We start from the raw sequence: 20,494 nt of genomic DNA, 5'->3' as shown, positions 1-20,494 counted from the left end.
CAGGAATTACCTATACAATTTTGTTAGAAATATATCTAAATACAAACTGTGATAAGTAGGTAAATTTATGAAGTGTTAAAATGGTTAAATTTGATCATTTTGTTACCCCTATTAATAGGGCTTACAATACCGAACCACAGATTAACCCAACACCGAACTAAAATCTAAATACCGGTATTTGATATTTGAAATATCGGGATACCAGTATTCTTATGCCTAGTTTAATTTCTAAAAAATACTTAGGTTTGTTAACTGCCTTTGAAAATACTCTTTCGGAAGGTACTGATGTGGCAGGTATTGACAAATAATATTTTATAGCCAAATAATAAAGCCCAGGGAAAGTGGATTTGTATTTTTTCCAAAATTCCATCGGGTTAAATTTTCTTACAAAATGTGACATTTCGAAAGAAAATGTGGCATTGGGTAGTAGACGTACAACATAAACAATCGCTTTATATTGCCGACACCGCCGTTTCTCGATATATGTGTAATAAATATGCCTGATATAGATTTTAATACAACGAAATTGATTCTATATCTTCAAAAAAAAATCTTGTCATTAATTAATATTATTTTAAATTAGATTTATATTGTGCATAAATTCAATTTTTATCAATTAATGTAATACCAAAATACCGGTATTTTTAGATAAATACCGGACAAAAATCATCCGGGATCCCGGTATTGTAAGCCCTGCCTATTAGATTTGACTCTTTCTTCCTGAGAAAGATTTACTTCAACTTTATTAAAACTCTGACCTAACTACAAAATGGGTCCTTGTTTTAGAGAGAATTTTCACAAAAACTAATTGTAAATATAAGAACCGTCGTCCTTGACGAGAAGTAAACACACAAATTGCTTTACAATCTGCGGCGTAATTAACTTACGCCTGTATTCATACGAAAATGTTAAGTAGTTGACTACTTTCGCGCCAAACGAATATAGACACTTGGTGCCATCTCTTAGCGACTATTATTATTAACGTAATAGGTCCTTATTCACGCGATAGATACTTTTATTTTTAGTAAATCTGCATTAATAACTCCATTTCTTCAAATTTTGACTTAAGCCTACGTCCTTGCGAAGCGGCGATATATTTTCGTCTTGCACAGGTACATTGAGTAATATATCGCTTGCACTATTTCGGCAACTTTAAAACAGTACTTAAAGTCGAAACTCTGCAACCGGAAGACTGATGTTAAATTTCTCACCTTCAATACTATCCTTGAGTTATAAGATAAGCTCTCACTCGACGTCTTATTTGTCATTATATCAGTTCTAATAACGAAGAAGTTATATTTGCAGACAGAGAGGCACGAAACCGGAAGTATATATTGGTTTTCGTCTTGATAAGGCGCCTTGTACTATTTCAGTGACTTTAGTACAGTAGTTCCGGTTGCAGCTCTAAAAATAAGTCTGAGGTAAAACTTCTCACCTCCAATACCATATTTGTATAATAAACTCATATTTGACACCTCATTTGTCATTTTACCTATTTTAATAATATTCTCGGACAGGCGTGAAACCGGAACTGTATATTTGTTCTCGTCATGCTACGGCGCGTCTAATAATATATCGCTTGTACTTTCTGTTGCAACTCCAAAACCAGTAGTCATAGGTCAAATTTAACACCATCCTTGATAACTATTTCATACATCTTTCTACACCATTGTCATATATCAAAACTCCAGTTTTCGAACATTTTAAGAATAAAACTCATTCACTGTATGTATATTTATTGACGAAATTGCACAAAAAGCTTACTTAAATATAAACAAAACAGAAAAATAATATACATAAAATCACATAGGCAAAAATACTGTACTGCACAAGAGTAAATAGCTTTAAGCAAAATAATACTTATACATAATGGCAAGATACACATTTTCCCTCCCAAATCGGTTACACATCATCATAGTACGAAATGACACGAATATTCGTGAGTGTTAATATACGTACACATTTTATCGCATAAAGAAACATATAAAAATATAGTTATCTACTTACAATTGCTTGAACTTTAGTACTCAAAAAACGATAATTTATGTTAAATATCATTGAACAACCAGTACGTCAATGGATCTCTAATTTATGAAGCGAACTAAAAATATTGTGAATAAGCAATTTTTTTTTATTTCTACCAGCAAATTTCGTGGATTAAAAACTATAAATCCTTCGATCGCCTACTTTCCCGATAATACGGCAACGTTGTGCGAAAAATACAACGTTGCATGACGTTGGGTATGAGATGACATGTAACAGTTTTATGAGGAAAATACCTATACATGTTGTTAACCTATAAATTTCTTAAACATATATACTCATTATCCACCAGATCTGTTAACAGTCTTTACACATAAATACAAAATATATCTGTGAACAATTTGCCACCTTTGTTTACGTTGTTCTTTGTTAATAATAAAGAGAAATACCCCGAACTTGCTTATGCAATGCTTTAATTATACTTTTAACCTTTTTTCATACTAGGAATTCAATTATGTCTGCAATATTTCTCAAAGTAGATGCATATTTTTATTTGTACCACATACATATAGTCCGTCCGCTATTGGGACCGTGCAAGTTCGGCAAAGCGACCTCTATTTCTACGCTCTGTACTTTTTTTCGCACTTTTAATTATATTGGCCAATTATATTAGTCCTGGTTGCTGGATAATTGTCAAGACCATAGTCCAAAAAAATAATAAAAAGAAAAAATAAGATGCAGGTTATGTTTATCAAACGTAAACAATTGTATGTAGTAAATAAAATCAGTTATTAAAATGCAGTATTGCAAGCAAAATACAATTAATTAAATTTACCTTTATATAATAATTGCATATCATATCAATATTGTGGAGCAATATATAATTTTTCTGAGTCAATGACAGAAGGTATGAAATATACGTAAATTTGACAATTTCAATTGACAATATGAATTATTTAAGATAGTTGCAATATTTCTCCGCGACTCGCGCACGGTCGTTTCTCGTTTCCCTTTCCAAGTACTTGCACACCGCGAATAACTTTTCCCATGCGGTACGATTCATTTTCAATCAAATTAAGTCAAAACAGAAAGTGAAACGTACGCCGATTTGTGTAGTATATTCTTCTTCTTCTTTGAGTGCCTCTCCTATCGGAGATTGAATATCATTAGGGCGATTCTAATTTTATTTACTGCTGTTTTGAACAATTCGTTAGTGGTACAGCCAAACCACTCTCTCAAATTTCTCATCCAGGACATTCTTCTACGGCCTGGATTTCTTCGGCCGGTGTAGTATATAGTATACAGTATACAAAATGTATATACACATCGACGTTCGTTTCAATTTATGTTTTGACTTAATTTGATTGAAAATGAATCGTACCGCATGGGAAAAGTTGTAGCGGACGGACTATAATTTCTTCATTGACAGCGGCTATTTTACAAAAGGTCAGGTATCAGAGAGATAAATTATATCCAACGAAATAAAAAAATCACCACTCAAGTCCCCAATGTCTTTAATTATTATACTTTTGCCTTTTCTCACTATGAAATTCTCATCAGCTTCCCATTTTATTTATTTTGGAATTTTTCCTTTACTTACATATTTTTCATTATATTCCACTTCTGTGTCTTAAACGCACGTATAATTAATTCGCAGTATATAATCATAGACTTATTATTAACATAGACAGAGTGTCATGTTGAGCGAAGTGACGACACCATATTTTTTTATCAGTGCTGTTTCACTCTTACATATACTAACGCTGACACTAGTCCTCCCCTACCTTGTCTATACCCCCACTTAGTTTCATGTTAGTTTCTCGATACAATGTGCTAAAAAGAGATAGCATCAGAACAGTCCAAAAGATCTTGTCGTCAGGAAGCGTGGAAGACGCTCAGTCTAAGTTAAAATGTAAGTATTTCTATGTTAATATTGAGTTTCTATACATTTTTGACGTTCTAAACGTCACTAGACATAACAATAAACATTGAAACAAGTGAAGGGTCCAGGATTGTAATAGCTCAATGTTCCTATGTGTCTAGTATGGTGGCGCTCACTGTATATAATTGAGCATTTAAGTCTGAGAATGTGTCCCTTTCATGTCACTTTTAGCTCCGCCCTTTTAGCACGACTTGTGTCAAATGTCATATGATTGGCGCCGATATCACTAATAAATTGCATTAGATGGCAAACGTTCACAAATCTTACAAATAGGCTCAGATCTACGGTCAAATTTATTTATATAAAAAACGTCAATGCATCCAATCAAAAAATAAATATAAAAATGTGTAAGGGTTGACTGGATTCTAAAATCACAGCGCAAATTTTGGGCTATCAATTGTTAATTTCGTTTGACTAGATTTAGAAAAAGCCGATGTAGACTGGCCTCTTTTCTACACAACAAATTATTACTATATTATCCTAGCTATAATTGTTTATACCTAACATATAAAAAAATATTAAACAAATATACCTGGCCAATATACCATGATCAAATATTAATAATTTTATCGGTTGTATCTGCTTTTGGTGGTTTATTTAGTCCTTAACCTTCGGATGACCAAGGGGGGTAAATTTGGACACCAGCGTATGTTTTTCTTTAATAAATTCAAAAGTATTTTAAATTTTTAACTCATTATTTTTTAATTTGACTTTAATATCATTCTAGATATCCTCATATTTTGAAATAAAAAAATCCCTGTATTTTACGAATAAAACATATATTCTTAAGTTGATGTTTCGTCAAATACCGTCTATTATGTGGAATTCTAAGTAGTTTTACACTGCGCGTTATCAAAATTTATTTTTAGACTGTGGTGCCTGTTATGTAGGAATCATGACATTCCTGTCTACTACAGTTAGTCATTATTATTATTTCCTGGCGTATATTATTATAGTTTCTTAGTAGATATGGCCCGCAAATATTTTACTGAGGCTTAGTTACAGAAAATTGTTACTGCTAGCGATTTTTATGATAATATAGAAGATGAAATAGCATCAGAAAACGAGGATGTATTGGTAGATGAAGATAATAATACTAATGATGATGATGAATAATTACTATAATATTTGCTGCAAAAATAGTTTTAACAACTCATATTTAAATAGTAGACGATTGCAATGATAAAAATACTTTTTTTTATTACACCAAGAACTTTTTTACTCTCGTAGTTCCTAATTGAAGAGGTGGATTCCAAAAGGGCTTTTTCACATTTTGAGGTTTTAGTTGTATCTGATTATAGAGCATCATTTCTAACATTAGAAAAACAATTCATGCCATAACAGTCAAGTATACTATACAGATTACAAATCAGTAATGTTTTCCAAAAGTGCTTAAGTCACTGACTTGATTGTCATTGAAAAGCCATGATTTTGTGTTCAAATCTAACTTTAAATTGTCTTGAAACAAGAATATGAACCTGCAAATTACATGACTGATTCTATTCCAAAGTAACATTTAATTATATTCTTAAACATAGAAAAAATTCGTTCCTGAAAAATTTACTTTTTTGACTTAAGACCTTTTGGAATCCACCTCTTCAACTGCTTGACACACATTTCTCAGTCACACTCACACAGTTTATTGGGCATCAATACCACTTTCTGACTTTCAGAAAATCGTGAATCAACCGAAATGCGAAGCTAGCTATCATGATATAATGAATATTACGTGGTTATTAAACACTCTGTAGGAACTGTTGGTCCAGAGGTGCCCGCTAATCCAATTTCTTGATGGATTATTATTTTGATAGAAACTCATACTCCTAAGTCGGCCTGTTTTGTGTCTCTTATGTACAGCTGGTTCCTAAATAAACTGATACGACTCTTAACGCGTATTTTGTAGAAAATTGAGCAGTGTATTTTGAAGGATAAATACTTACTGTTTACATACTGTCACTGCCAAAATTTAAAAGTTGTCAGATAACTTATTCTGTTCAACCTCAAAAAATGGCTCCACATGCTAGCAAAGAACTAAAAGCAAGAATTCTAACGAAATTAGAAGATGGCTGGTCACGATCTGCCGTAAAGAACCATTTTAACATAAGCAGAACAACAGTTTTTAATATTAATAAAAGATGGAGACTCTCTGGAAACTCTCGAAAGAAAGCAAGGTTCTGGAAGACCAAAAATATCTACCGCTCATGAAGATCGTACGCTTTTGGAGAGATTAGAAGAGAATCCTTTGAAGATGCGAAAACTGCAAGCATTCAAAATAATATCAAAATTTAGACCTTAATAATTATTATTATAATTTATGAATTAACATAATACGTAATCAGTTGTTTGTTTGTTTATTTTATTATTTGTCTGTCATAATAAATATATAATGTCAAACCAATCAAATACACTGCTCAAAATGATCAAATTTTACTAAGAGTCGTATCAGTTTTTTTAGGTCGGATACAATTAGCGTCTCTTTGCAAAGACAATGACGTAGACTTTGCAAAGTAACAAGACACTTACTCAACACACACAAACTACACATTACACCTGAGTTAGTGATAAGTTATACAATTACGTGGCTAAAGGTTCTAGTTCTAAACCAAGGCCAGAATCAGAGAAAAAAAAAGTTTTTTTAGGAACCAGCTGTACATCAGAACTAATTAGATGGATATAATCTAAATGAATCGAATTGTTTATAAATATTTGGTCATGGTCGAATAGCACCCTTAATTACAACTAAAAGATAGTATACATAAACATTTGAAGATTTGCAGTAACTTGTGCTCTGGTACTACTTAAAAAAGAAGAAAAATAAACAGTTTTTCCTAATCTCAGTATCAATTTCTTACAAATCATCCTAAGGAGATTAAGTACAACGTTATCACAAAAAAACACAACTTACACCTGTTCAAAAAGTTTTTGATCGATCTTATGGCGCCCAACGTGGGGCTACAAAAAAATGACATATTGGAAATAATTGTTAGCAAATACTGCAAAATATACGAATATATATAGTAAATAGCGAAAAGAAATTGTTTTCAGATAATTTTGTAAAAAAAGTTAGAGAATTAAAATTATATCATCAGTTATTATTGTTAGAGCACCATATTTTGCAAGAATGTAATTGTTAATAAATGTGGTGCTGGCCATCATGGTTATCACCCACGCAATGTTTGCTCTTTTTAGGATTTTCTGATTAATTTGTCACGAGAATAGTTCCATATTGACCGCTCCTAGTTGGTTATGGGACTTGGTTTCCTCTACAATATTTCTCTATTCCATCCTGTATTTACATCTTTTCTTATAGATTTGCATTCTTCGTAAATTTGTACATTTAACAAAACTTTTCATTTCGATCAGATCAAAAACTTTTTCCTTTCATGTACAACATTCAGAGAGCTTTTATGATATATTTACATCCTATCCAATAAACTGGAAGATTTGAGATGTGTGTACCAACAATAAAAATTAAATAAAATGTTTAGATTCAAGTATTGCCTTTGTATTGGTTGCAATAAGCGCAAAAAACATTCAAATTGAAAATTCCAAAGATTTTTTGTTTGGAATTAGAGACGTTCTAAATCGATTCTTTTTATGATTCGGTTTCATGACTCCTGCACGGCATCGATTCCTTAAATTAGTTCATTTTTATTAAACAGTATTTGAATGAAAAGAATGACATAACGCGCTTTGTATTAAGTTTTAAAACAACACTGCAGATTATTTCATTTAAAAAAGAGGCTTGTTTTCCATTGTTATATGTTTGCCTAGCACTCACTTGTTGTCAAACAAACAACATACTTGGTACACTGTTCAGTGGTAAATACTCACTACAGTTTAAAAACAATGTGCTGATTCGTAACTGATCTCACGACGGTATCGTAATTTTTTAACCGTTACATTTTAATCACTTTTAATTGGGAAAGTAGTAAAAATCATTAATTACCGTTTAGTTCCGATTTTGCTACAATTTTCAAAGGCAATATTTAAACCAATAAGTCTAAAACGAACGAAATTTCGTACATAACATAAAAAATCGATTGCCACTATAAATTTTCACTAAATTACAACAAAAAAATCACTAAAACTAGAAGGAACATAAAAATACTATTTATATCCTTTTAAAGGATGTAAAAAACTGGCTATAATCGAGCTGCTTATCAATAGGAGTGATTATATGCTGCTAATGGTAAAAATGTTACTTAAATCACTGAGATATAGTGTGATTAATTGTCTATGATTAACAAATAACAAAAAATGGGAGTGGACTGAAAATATAATGTAAATTTTAAATTTAACCGAAAGAATTTCAGAACTCCTCTCTCCCCAGATTTGGGGTAAGATGAAGGTTTAATCATTTCATTGATTAAGGCTCAAGCAGCTTACTCGCAGCGTGCATGCAACTTGAAAACACGCAAGTCTGCAAGCCTAATCCTTCATTTATTTAAAGGTCGGTGTCTCACAAGATCTCCAGAAAGTAATCTACACAATAACTTTCAGACCACTCTTAAAAACAAGTATTTTCACAACACATATGCTATGTGCGCACAGGTAGTATGAAATCATATTGAAATCAAACATCAATTATTAAGACGCTCTACAAGAACAGTCTATATAACTTGAGAAGGTTAAACTCAGACAAATCTAAGAGAATTTCATTTATTTCTGTTTAAGTCGCTGGAAATGAGATATAATCCCTGAAAGCACATAGAATATTTATTGTTTCTGTTGAATAATATTGGTCATATCAACTGGTTTATCATTCATACTTACCTAACAGTACAAAACCTTCTACAAACTTAAGACTCTTCATAACGATGTTTATCTTCGTTTTTCCAAGAACTTACTTGGATGTGTGGTGGGGGAAGGAAACTTCTCAAGGACTGGATCAACTGGATGGTGTCCATGAGTGCTGTAAGATTAGAAATGCATATAAATATCACACTTGGTAAGATTTTTTTGGAATTAGTACGTTGGTATTGTTCAGATAAGATCAAAGCTTCTTGAATCATTATCCGAAAGCCGCACAAACGGGGCTCTCGAGGATTCACTCTCGGAATGTCATCATGATAATATTGTATAGCCTACTTCAGACTCCTTAATATGCAGATATATCTTGTATGATCTATGGTGCTATAACCTTTTCGCTGTGTCTAGGTACATGCTAACGTGTACGTAAATAAAAAAGTTCGGTACACGCGAAATGTCATAAATCAGTGACGTCACTATTTAGCGTGCACTGTTACTGGTTTTTTACATTGTGGTAAGTATATACCGCGAGTAGTGTTGCCCAAATGCAAGACCAAGACGAGACTTGGACAGTCTTGGTCTTGCACCAGTACACCTGGTCTTGGTCTTGGTATTGCACTCCCAGTCTTGGTCTTGGTCTTGCAGCAAGAGTCTTGCAAGTCTCGCAGTTACTTACTAGCATATTGATATTAATTAATAAGCAACTCACATTAGGTGGGTTTGTACCCACGATCTAAACTATCCCTGCCTATACTCTAACTAACTGGGCTATCTACCATGTCCCACGGGAGTCAGTCTGTACATCTTCTTTTTTGGTTGACCATATCGGCCTTCGACCGTAATCCATACAAATTATATTATACTAATACGTCGCTAAAGGGTCCCAAAAACAACTACTGTTTTTTTATATAAAAGTAGACTAAAAATCTAAAAATTAAAAATAGCACAGAAAACACAAAAATCGCCGATATAACTTAATTAACCTATGAAATGCCAGTAGTGTCAAAATTTCATAACAGAGGAGTAAACTTGGCGGATGTTGGACCAGTTAAAAACTAGCATTACTGTACGGTAAATTTGAATCCTCTTTTGAAAAAATTCCTTTTTAATCCACTTTTTTAAATTCATTTTCCATTTCCAATTTTTGCGTTCCAATTTATTTTTACGTAAGGAATCCAAATCTGCAATAAAAAATGGGGGATACTATTTAAAATTTAAAGTACCCCCCACCCCACCTCCGCAGGGACCGCGTTTGGTGTCATTTGTCATTCGATAGATTTTTCAAAAATATTGAATACGTGTAATTTTCAGTTTTTCGATATGATATTCATTTCGCGAAATATCGCGAGGTTGTTCGCATTTACAATTTAAAATTTACTCCCCACCCCTCTCCGTGGGTGGTCGTGTTTAAATCATTCGATAGATTTTTGAAAAATATTGAACGGATTTTTAAATTTTTCGATCTGACATTCATTTCGCGAAATATTCGCTTTTTTGTCAAACTTTGTGACTCGTTCATTTCCTTACGCCCCACAAATCGTCAGATTTTTTAAATATACACTGTTTTGCATGTACATACTTAACTTACCTTATCTTAATCTGACGATTTTGAGTTTTTCTAAGAATATGTATTTTTTTCGGGCCTCCCTTAACGAATTCCCCTGTATTAAAAGCCAATTTATGGTAGAGGTACATTTACAGGGTACAAGGTTTCTCCCCATGTGATAATCTGACGCGCTCCAGTAACTGCAAAAATCTCCGCTTGGGCTCCCCTACCATTAAATACATCATTTTATTTCAATTTTTTATAAGATATATTTTTGCTTAGAATATTTTTTTCAATAGAATACTTACTTTTTGAGTCACTTGCGCAAAAACCGTCGAAAAACGTGTTTTTTCTTTCTTAAAAAATGAACATATTCAGTCGCAAATAGCTCGAAAAGTATTGACTTGGTTTATTTGTAGATGAATAAAATAGAACAAAAGTTGCTTAGAATTAGTCAGCTTATTCAACCTAGACTTATTTTGAACCTTTGTTTTTTAACCCCCCAAGAAGGGGTGAAACTCATCCCCAGGGCAAAATCACACATCGGCCAATATCTCTTTTTATATAATAATATCTCTTTGTTTGAAATTTTAAGGTTTTGTAACATTTTACCGTGCGTGAATGGACTATACCCCTTACACTCCCGAAAAAATGTAAGTTGACATATAAAGTTGTTCAGTCTATTTTTCAATTTATATGGGAACAAAGAGATATACTAATTTTTTTCAGAATTTTGCTATGTCACTTTGACAGATTTTATTGATACTCACGATTGTGTTTCCCAGGAGTATATGCATGACATGCACAATTGTGTGACTGACACATTTGTGAGTACTGGGAGTGTATGACTACTCCCCCTAGAAAACAAAACAAATAAATTACAACATTTTACAACATTTATTAGTAATATTAAGTACACATAATATTGTCATTTATTACAAATGTTAAAGGTAAATGTGACAGTCTCATTTTCTTTGTACGAGGGTCTTCATGTTCATCTTCTGTGTCCACGTTTTCTGTATTTGGACTTTTCGTTCCACATAACAAATAATCTGCTAGTTCTAAGCGAAAGGATAATAAATCTTTAATATCTTTTGATTTGCATTGGTTACTTCGGCAGTCGCGACGGTATTCCATCCAACTGTTAACAAGAGCTAAATCAAATAGATGTAGGATTACCTTTAATGTGCATTTGCAAGTTTTGAAGAAAGTTCTATAACACTCCATCATCTGATCGCAGATATCAACTCCACCCATCTTTTCGTTGTAAATTTTAATTACGTTTGAACATGGAACCTCTACACGACTAGCACTAGCTTTATCCCATCGTTTGACTAAATGTGTGGGTTCTTGGCCAAAAGCCGTAGATGCCATTAAAACGGATTTATTATCTTTCCATTTAGTGATACATATCTTCTGATCACTGCTAACAACCTGCTCAGAATCGCCTCTTTTCATCTGGTTATCTGTTTTAAATGTAAATCCTTTAAAACGATTGTTCATAATAGTTCCTGTGCCATGTATTTGTAGCTCAGATAATTTGAGCAACAAAGGTATCTTCGAAAAATATCTGTCGAAGAATACAAAGCTATTAACCGGTAACGTTTCCACTAGCCTAAGGATGACTGACGGTCCGAGTCCCAGTTCTTTATTTCTTAAATTGGTACTTGTTCCTTGATATATTTCAAAATCTAGGACAGTACCATCACTTTTTGATAAAACGAAATTTTTTAAACCCACAGGTCTTGGTTTATTTTTTACATATTGCCGAAAAGCACATCGACCAAGAAACGGAATCAGCTGTTCGTCTATTGAGAATGCAGCTTCAGATTCTCTCTTTAATTCCCGACATCGGCTTCTGACTAAATCGATCATTGGCTGAACTCTCCACAGACGATTATTTTTTTAAATTTCTTCTGTTACCGTGCATACATCCACAATATGAAGATTGACTCTCAAGAGGTACAACCTATCTCTTGGAATTGCATCCGCAATTACAGGAAGTTTAAAGCGACTGCTCCAATATAAATGAATTCGAGGGAATTTTAAACAACCCATCACTGCATGGATTCCAAAAAAAATTTTTATTTCTTCAGGAGTTACTTTGGGTTTAAGTTCCCTTCCGTGTTTTTGTAAATAAAATTGTGCAGTACGTTCTGCACACAGTTGAAAAAATGAGTTTCCTAAATACTTTTCAAAGTAACACTATGGTGTTAAAACTTCAGTGGGATCTGGAAGTATTGTTTCGGTTATATTTTCATTTTTAAATGGATTAGTTCTACCCCAATTTAGCATTGATGATTTTTGGAGATTTTGTACAGAACTGGGAATTGCTGAAACATTTTCGTCTCCACTTTCATCAGATTTATCACTTTCTTCAATCTCATCATCTTGTACAGACAAATTCTCCGAGTTCAATTTCCAAATCGGAATCAATTTCATCCAGCAGTTCGTAGATTTCATCTGGAGGAGCAGCCAGTCTCGCCATGTCAACTTTTCTAGTTGTTCCTGAAAAAGAAACCCTTGTTACCAGTTTTGTTCACTGAATCATTATTTCTTTTTTTTTGCATTGTTACACCATTTACTCCCGGCCTACATAAACGTGAAACACTTCAAAACTTACATTGACACCGCTCACTCCTAGCCCTCACAAACGTGTTGTTCTTCAAAACACGTTTGTGGATTTGTAACCTCAAATTAGTATTGAACGATTTTGTCTAAATAAGTAAACATACACAATTTGTGACGACTATCCACCAAAATAAATATTTTAAAACAAATAAAAATGTGCACTTACGTCTAAAAGTCATATTAACACACTTGACAAAAAGTTGTTACCATTCACTGAACAATATCATACGGATCTAAGCAAATTTTCGGTAATCTCTCGCGAAAATATGATAGACACGTGCACCCACTGTCGTGTCGTAGAGCAGCAACTGGTGCAAAATAATATTTTAAACCTAATATCACTTATAAATAAGACGCTCACAATTGTGAGTGTATGGAGCGTAAGGGATACAGGGTAGCCAAGCATTATCTTATCTAGTGCCTTTTCAGCAAAAAATTTTGTTTGGCCGATTGATCTAATATCTAATTGCACACCCGGCAAACAGTTTATAAGTAGGACGTTTAGTCTTTACGATAGGGATAAGGAAAAACAATTGAGTGGTTGTCTGTAACACTTGATATGCTATTCGTATTATATTTTTGTTACCTTTGTTAGGCGACATACTTCTTTAAAAGTTTCAATGCCATATTATTATACTGCCGTGTCGGCGTAACACAACACAAGAAGATTATTTTATGAAAGGTTAGCTATTCTCAAAATTTAGACAATACTCAATTGTAATTAATTTCGGAGCGAAGGCGTCGTCTGATATTAGGAAAGAATGAAATATTTTATTTTTACATTGTATGTATAATAATTTATTATCACCTCTGAGTACGTATCCAATAAATAAGAGTGTTGTTATATGAATATTTTAATTCGGTATGTATGTTTATCATATTGTTCATAATGCGGATAAATCCAATTTTCCAAATTTTTGTTACATATTTTTTTGTATCTCATAGTCTCTAAGCGTATACCCTAACTAATATACAGGGTGTAACAAAAATACAGGTCATAAATTAAATCACCTATTCTGGGACCAAAAATAGTTCGAATGAACCTAACTTACTTTAGTACAAATATGCACATAAAAAAAGTTACAGCCCTTTGAAGTTACAAAATAAAAATCGATTTTTTCCAATATATCGAAAACTATTAGAGATTTTTTATTGAAAATGGACATGTGGCATTTTTATGAGAGGAATATCTTAAAGAAAAATTATAGTGAAATTTGTGCAACCCATAAAAAAGTTATGGGGGTTTTGTTCCCTTAAACCCACCCAAACTTTTGTGTACGTTCCAATTAAATTATTATTGTGATACTATTAGTTAAATTCAATATTTTTAAAACTTTTTTGGTTCTTAGTATTTTTTCGACAAGGCAGTTTTTATCGAGTTGCGGCTTCTTTTCTAATATGTTTACATAGAGATTTTATGGGGGTTTTGTTCCTTTAAACCTCCCAAATGGTTGTATACGTTCCAATTAAACTATTACTGCGATACCATTAGTTAAACACAGTGTTTTTAAAACTTTTTTGCTTCATTGTATTTTTTCGATAAGGCACCTTTTATCGAGATGTGGCTTCTTTTTTAATATGGTTCAAAATATACCTAAAAATGTAAATCATAAATAAATTTTCCTATTATTATCAAGTCTCCATAATCGTACTTAGCCATAAACAAATATGTGGTGGATTTGACAAATATGCAAAATATCTCGATAAATACTGATTTTTCGAAAAAGTACTAAGAGGCAAAGAAGTTTTTAAAGCATTGTGTTTAACCAATAATACTACAATAATAATTAAATTGGAACGTACACAAAAGTTTGGGGGCTTTAAAGGAACAAAATCCCCATAAAATTTATATGGGGTGTCTAAATTTCACTATAATTTTTTTTAAGATACTACTGCCATAAGAATACCACATGTTCATTTTCAATAAAAAATCTCCAATAGTTTTCGATATATTGGAAAAAATCGATTTTCATTTTGTAACTTCAAAGGGCTGTAACTTTTTTTATGTGCACATTTGTACTAAGGTAAGTTAGGTTCAGTGGAACTATTTTTGGTCCCAGAATATGTGATTAAATTTATGACCTGTATTTTTGTTACACCCTGTATTATTCCATAAAACGACCCTCAGTTCTAACTGCAAGACGCAAGAGTCTCGCAGGCTTAGTCTTGTTCTTGCTCAAGTCTTGCACGGTCAGTCTTGGTCTTGGTCTTGCTAAAATAAAGCGGTCTTGGTCTTGGTCTTGCTAAAACGCAAGAACAAGACCAAGACTGCAAGACCAAGACCGATTTTGGGCAACACTAACCGCGAGTATCAGAGAGTCAGGCTACGGCTCCACGGGCGACAAATTTACGCTAGCAGTAGCTATAAAACGAACTTAGGTTCCGCGGAACAGAATAGGAATGGCCGAACTGAACCGACTACGCACAAGTCCTGTAGTCGGTTCAGTTCGGCTATTCCTATTCTGTTCCGCGGAACCTTAAGTTCGTTTACGGCTACTGCTAGCGTAAATTTGTCGCCCGTGGAGCCGTAGCCTCAGAGTGTTAGAATTTGTTTAATCGCGTTATGTTTACACTTTAATATTGGTTAGTAAAGAGATTTCTTATTTTTTATTTGTTTAGTGTTTATTTTTAAATTAATTATGGAGTGTGGACAATTATTTAGGTAGTTCTTTTAATGAGTTTAACAGCATTTTAAAACAGTATGAAAAAGATAATAGACTATTAAATTAATATAATTTATTAATTACTATTAAATTAAACCAAATTGTTGTTGCTTAGTAAAAAATTTTTTCTAATAATTTATTTAATCTGACTAATTTTTGTATTTTGACAACGACATCCAATTTGAACGTCGAGACGTCAATAAAATCATTTTTTAGTTAAATTGTGACTTATTTCCCATTTATAATAGTTGATTATAATAATTAACTTACGTATAAAAATTATTTTAACAATATTTTGTACATGTCATGTCAACTAAATACATTATTTATTTTGCTAACCTGAATATATACTTTTATAATATAAATATACAGTAAAACCTCTGTTAACCGAAATAATTGGGGGAGAGGCCGTTTCGGATAACAAAAATTTAAGTTAAAAATAACATTGTTTTTTGTATTCTTATTGTATCAAATTACATAGTATTTTTGGTCAAAGTTGGTATTAAAACATACTACGAGGTGATTTCGTAATGTGTTGTATATTTAATTGCGTTTTTAGTTGTATGAAAGTAATATTAACAATGTTGACAAATTGACATTCTAATTGTTGCTGTTTTTCGATAAAAATTTACTTTTTATTGACGAAATTGTTGAAACTGTCAGCTATTTCGGTTAACAGAGGTTTTATTGTACATTGATTTATTACAATTAAGTTTGAAACACCTGAATAGTTCTGCTTCCCTTCCCTTAATAACAAATATTTTTCTATCAAACAAACACTAAACATATTAAAATAGCGTGTACCAAAATATACAGTCACTGAACACGCTAAATAATGACGTCACTGGCTTGATGAAGTTTAATTCGCGTGTACCTAACTTTTTTATTTGCGTACACGTTAGCGTGTACCTAGACACAGCGTAACCTTTTCTAAATCCTGCCTGTTCCAGAGGCTGATAACTATCCAGTTTAGTTGTTAGTCACAATGTAGTTAGCTTCACAAACAGCTTATACGAGACTGATAAGAGGCTAATGGGTCTATAGTTTTCTAATTTATATTTATCTAATTATTTTTCTAATTTATAGATCATATACAAGTAACAAGAACACAAATCGAAAAATCAAACAGATATAATATAATACTGTTGACAGCTACGGTAGATCTACAAAGAGGGGTTAGACAAGGAGATTCTATCTCACCGAAGCTATTTACTTTAGCTCTAGCAGATATATTTCGTACTTTGGAATGGGCAAATAATAGATCCGAATATAGGTCGATCTCTACCCATCTGCTTGCCGGATGAATAATTTTTTTTATTAAATTTCATACATAGACAAATATTTCTAGCATGGGTTGCCTGTCATGATACAATAAGCCAGTTATTGTATCATATTGTATCAGTTATTGTATCATGTTTGCCTGTCAATCAGAATGTATAAGACACTGATCAGAACAGTTATCACGTATGCAGTGGAAATCACGACGCTGACAAAAAAGATGGAGAAGATCTAAGAATAGTAGAAAGAAAAATAATTAGATCAATATTGGGCCCAAATAACAAGCAACGGAGAAACAAAAATGAAGACCAATAAAGAAATTCAACAAGAAATGGGAGGTGAGAACATAATAAGATACATAAAAGCAAGACGACTAGAATGGATAGGCCCCATAATGAGAAGAGCACCCACAGAAATGATAAAAAGAATCACGAACTGCGCACTCCTGAGACCAAGAAAACAGAGGAAGACCCAGGATAAGATGGTGGAACCAGATAGAGGAAGACACGAAAATAATGAAAATAAAAGACTGGAAGACAAGATGCAGAAACAGAAAAGATTGGAAAGATATAACCAATACTGCAAAGATCTATAAGAATCTTATAGAATTCTTATATAGGTATCTATATCTACATCTAGATCTATAAGAAATAAACCAAACAGGAATAATCCATCTGGAAAAAGGATTACTATATGCCTCGGCATTGCCATAATTCACTAGGATTAAACTGCTGTGATAATGATGGTGATGATATACATAATACCATTTCAAAGAAATGATGTTAGATGGAAAAATGGCAAAAGAAATATGATAGTACATAATGGTTTTGCAGTGAAAAGAGTAAAATAGTTAATATTACTTACTTTTTTGCAATGCCTCAGATTGTTTGCCATAAGGTTTACACATCGCCGGACGAACGTAAGTCTTCATCCTAGCCATGTTCTTCATCACCTCACTGAAAGCTCTCACGATCTTTTCTTGACCTCCCTCTGATAAATTTTTATCCACGGAAGTGGACGATGATGACGAGGGCGTGTTGGGTGCTGTGGGTGTCCAAGCACCATTGTGGAGCGCCAATAAGTCTTTATTGGCAGAAGATAGTCCTGAAATATATGATATGCGATCATAAAATAACTGGTTTAAGGCTGTAACATTTTTATTTAAAGGCTCATTATTGTTTTCAATATAATCTTTACTATGCCCTTAAAGATCTATTTTGCTTTATAACAGGTACAATAGTTTAAAATATTCCTTTTAATACATATTTAAGTACCTTTGACAAACAACACGTTGCCAGATCAGCCGAATATAGCAGAATATCTAACATATTGGTGTCACTTTTGTACCTCTAGGTGTTTCTCTTTAACACAAAAATTGACGACAAAAAGAAGAAAAATTTAAATACGACTTAAGAATGTAAACTTATAATAATTATAGTAGTTTATCTATGGATTACATACCATCCAAATTTTCCAAATTGACTCTTAAAAAGTCGGTAATCTTATGCTCCATTAACGGCAATTCAAAATGTTGCTGCTGCTGCTGTTGTGCCTGTTGTTGTTGTTGTTGTTGCACCTGCTGCTGTTGTTGCTGCTGCTGTTGTTGTTGTTGCTGCTGCTGCTTCTGCTGTTGTCCTTTGGCAAGATCAAGCTGTTGTTGCAATTGCATCTGTTGACGTTGCTTTTCCAAGTTGGCATTCAGTTTTTCAATGTTTTGTTGTGCGATGACGCGATTCTGTTGTTGAATCAGAGCTGCTGTGATTTGCTGTTGAGTAGGAGCTACGGATTTTGGGCGTTCCATGATGGGCGGGGTTGGCTTTACCTCCATACTACTCTGACTTGCTAAATCTACAGCTCCCAGTCCTTTTCAGACAAATAAAAAGAAAAAAATATGTATTTAGAGCCAAAAAAATGATATATTATTGCGCGTGACAGACACCGGCTTGTATAATATTCAGGGTGTCCCCGAAAATAGTACGTTCCTTAAAAGCATAGGTAGAAGGCACCATATAGAGCAAAAAAGTCTTAAAACGTGTTTTCTAAATTCAACCGTTTGATCAAAAAACCAAAATATATTTGAAATTGAAATCTGGCAACTACGTGCCATACAAAAATCTAAAGATAGACAGTCACAATACAAAAATAGTAGGTTTCTCTCGTTTAAACACAACGATAAGTCACAGCAACTAGTTGTGATGACAAGTTGAAACGCTGTTTAGACGCTGCGATTCAATGCGATACCACCTTCAACCCAACTCCAACTTTGATAAGTTGTGCGATGCACCGTTTACACACAATGATAAGTTGCAACAACTCGATTGACCTTGATAAGTTGTTTGATTTATCGCTGTGTTTAAACGACCCTTTACAGTTGTACCTGGTAGCAAAGTAATAAATCATATAAATATCAATGAAACCGATATCCATTTTGGCACGCGTCTCTAGTATTTACATTACACCCAGTCTTCGTCCTCAACATCAAACAAAACAAGAATTTGTTTTGTTTGATTTTCAAACATGGAGGGGTACGGTTTGAAATCAACTTTCAATCACATTTTTGTGATTTTTTTAAACTATGGTACGTTTATTTTATTTTTAAATTAAATAAGCTTATTAACCCGGCACCTGCCGGCACTCCATAACACATTTTCATCAAATATTTGGTATTTCAAGTTTGGTAACGTGCTGTGCGGCATAGTAGCTTTTTATAATATTATATAGCATAGCTCCGTTTGCGTTTAAAGTGGTTATCTAGTGTCATTCTGAACTTGTAGCTCTAAAGTCGAATTGGGGTGTCATCATCTGGCAGTCTAAGTTTTAATTTTTTTTGTGTTTTTGATAAACAGGTCAAATTACATTTTATATTGCAATAATTGATTTAAATTATTTATGTCTCTATACTCAATAAATCTTAATTTTTTTAGATATTTTACTTCACTCCATTTATTATGGTTTGGTACTTGCTAATTTGCTTGTAAGACATTTTTAATTTTATTTTTCAACTTTTATAATATATTAGTAGCTAATAAGTAAAAACATGTTTTTTTTTTATATTCTTGTGTTACTCAACACATTATTTTGTTTATAAACAAGTAGATCACAAAAATTGTTTAAGGGGTGATGTGAGCACCCCACGTGGCAGTTGACGTCTTGCAAAGCCGGTGACGGGTTAAGTATATTTCAAAGAATGTTTAAAAAGGAAAAAAAATATTGAAAAATAAATCAACGGTGGCAAATTTTTACATACACCTTAAAAAAATGGATTTTGCGTTCGACATCAGAACTCGTCACTTGATCATGTGAAACAAAAAATTCAAAAAGTTTTTATTAGCTTATGAGTTTCTCGAGACAAGGCTGTCGAGTTTTTTATTTTTAACGATTTTTGAATTCTTGGTATCACTCGGAAGTCAAAAAAACGAAATTCTTTGTAACAAAAGGATGAAAATAAAAAGTTTTAGGTGCATTAATTGCATTTTAGGAATTAAACCATAGTTACTTAAGTATTAGACGAACTTAGAGCCCTAATCCAACACTTTCATTAATTCATATACATAATAGCAAATCCCACATTATTAAAGCAAGAAATAATTATTTTGCAGGTAGGTACGTACCTACATTTCCCATGTCAACAACCTCAAAATCACACCTCAAATAATAAATAAACAAGGGTTTCCATTATGTTAAATTTCCAGTCACAAA

General features: G+C 32.8%; 1 protein-coding gene across 1 annotated transcript in view; it reads right to left on the bottom strand.

Moving 5' to 3' along the window:
• Window positions 1-1,719: 1,719 nt before the first annotated feature.
• The window catches only part of LOC114331054 (uncharacterized), a 46,103-nt gene continuing 27,328 nt past the window's right edge, over window positions 1,720-20,494 (bottom strand). The window contains exons 5-7 of the mRNA XM_028280528.2: window positions 18,257-18,658; window positions 17,660-17,899; window positions 1,720-8,840 (exon numbers count right to left, since the gene is read on the bottom strand). Coding sequence (XP_028136329.1) covers window positions 8,728-8,840; window positions 17,660-17,899; window positions 18,257-18,658 — 755 coding nt within the window. The 3' untranslated portion in view covers window positions 1,720-8,727. The remainder of the gene's footprint in view (window positions 8,841-17,659; window positions 17,900-18,256; window positions 18,659-20,494) is intronic.

The sequence above is a fragment of the Diabrotica virgifera genome, chromosome 2 (genome assembly GCF_917563875.1).
Source record: "Diabrotica virgifera virgifera chromosome 2, PGI_DIABVI_V3a".
NCBI classification, from domain to species: domain Eukaryota; kingdom Metazoa; phylum Arthropoda; class Insecta; order Coleoptera; family Chrysomelidae; genus Diabrotica; species Diabrotica virgifera.
This window is presented reverse-complemented; position numbering and strand designations above follow the sequence as displayed.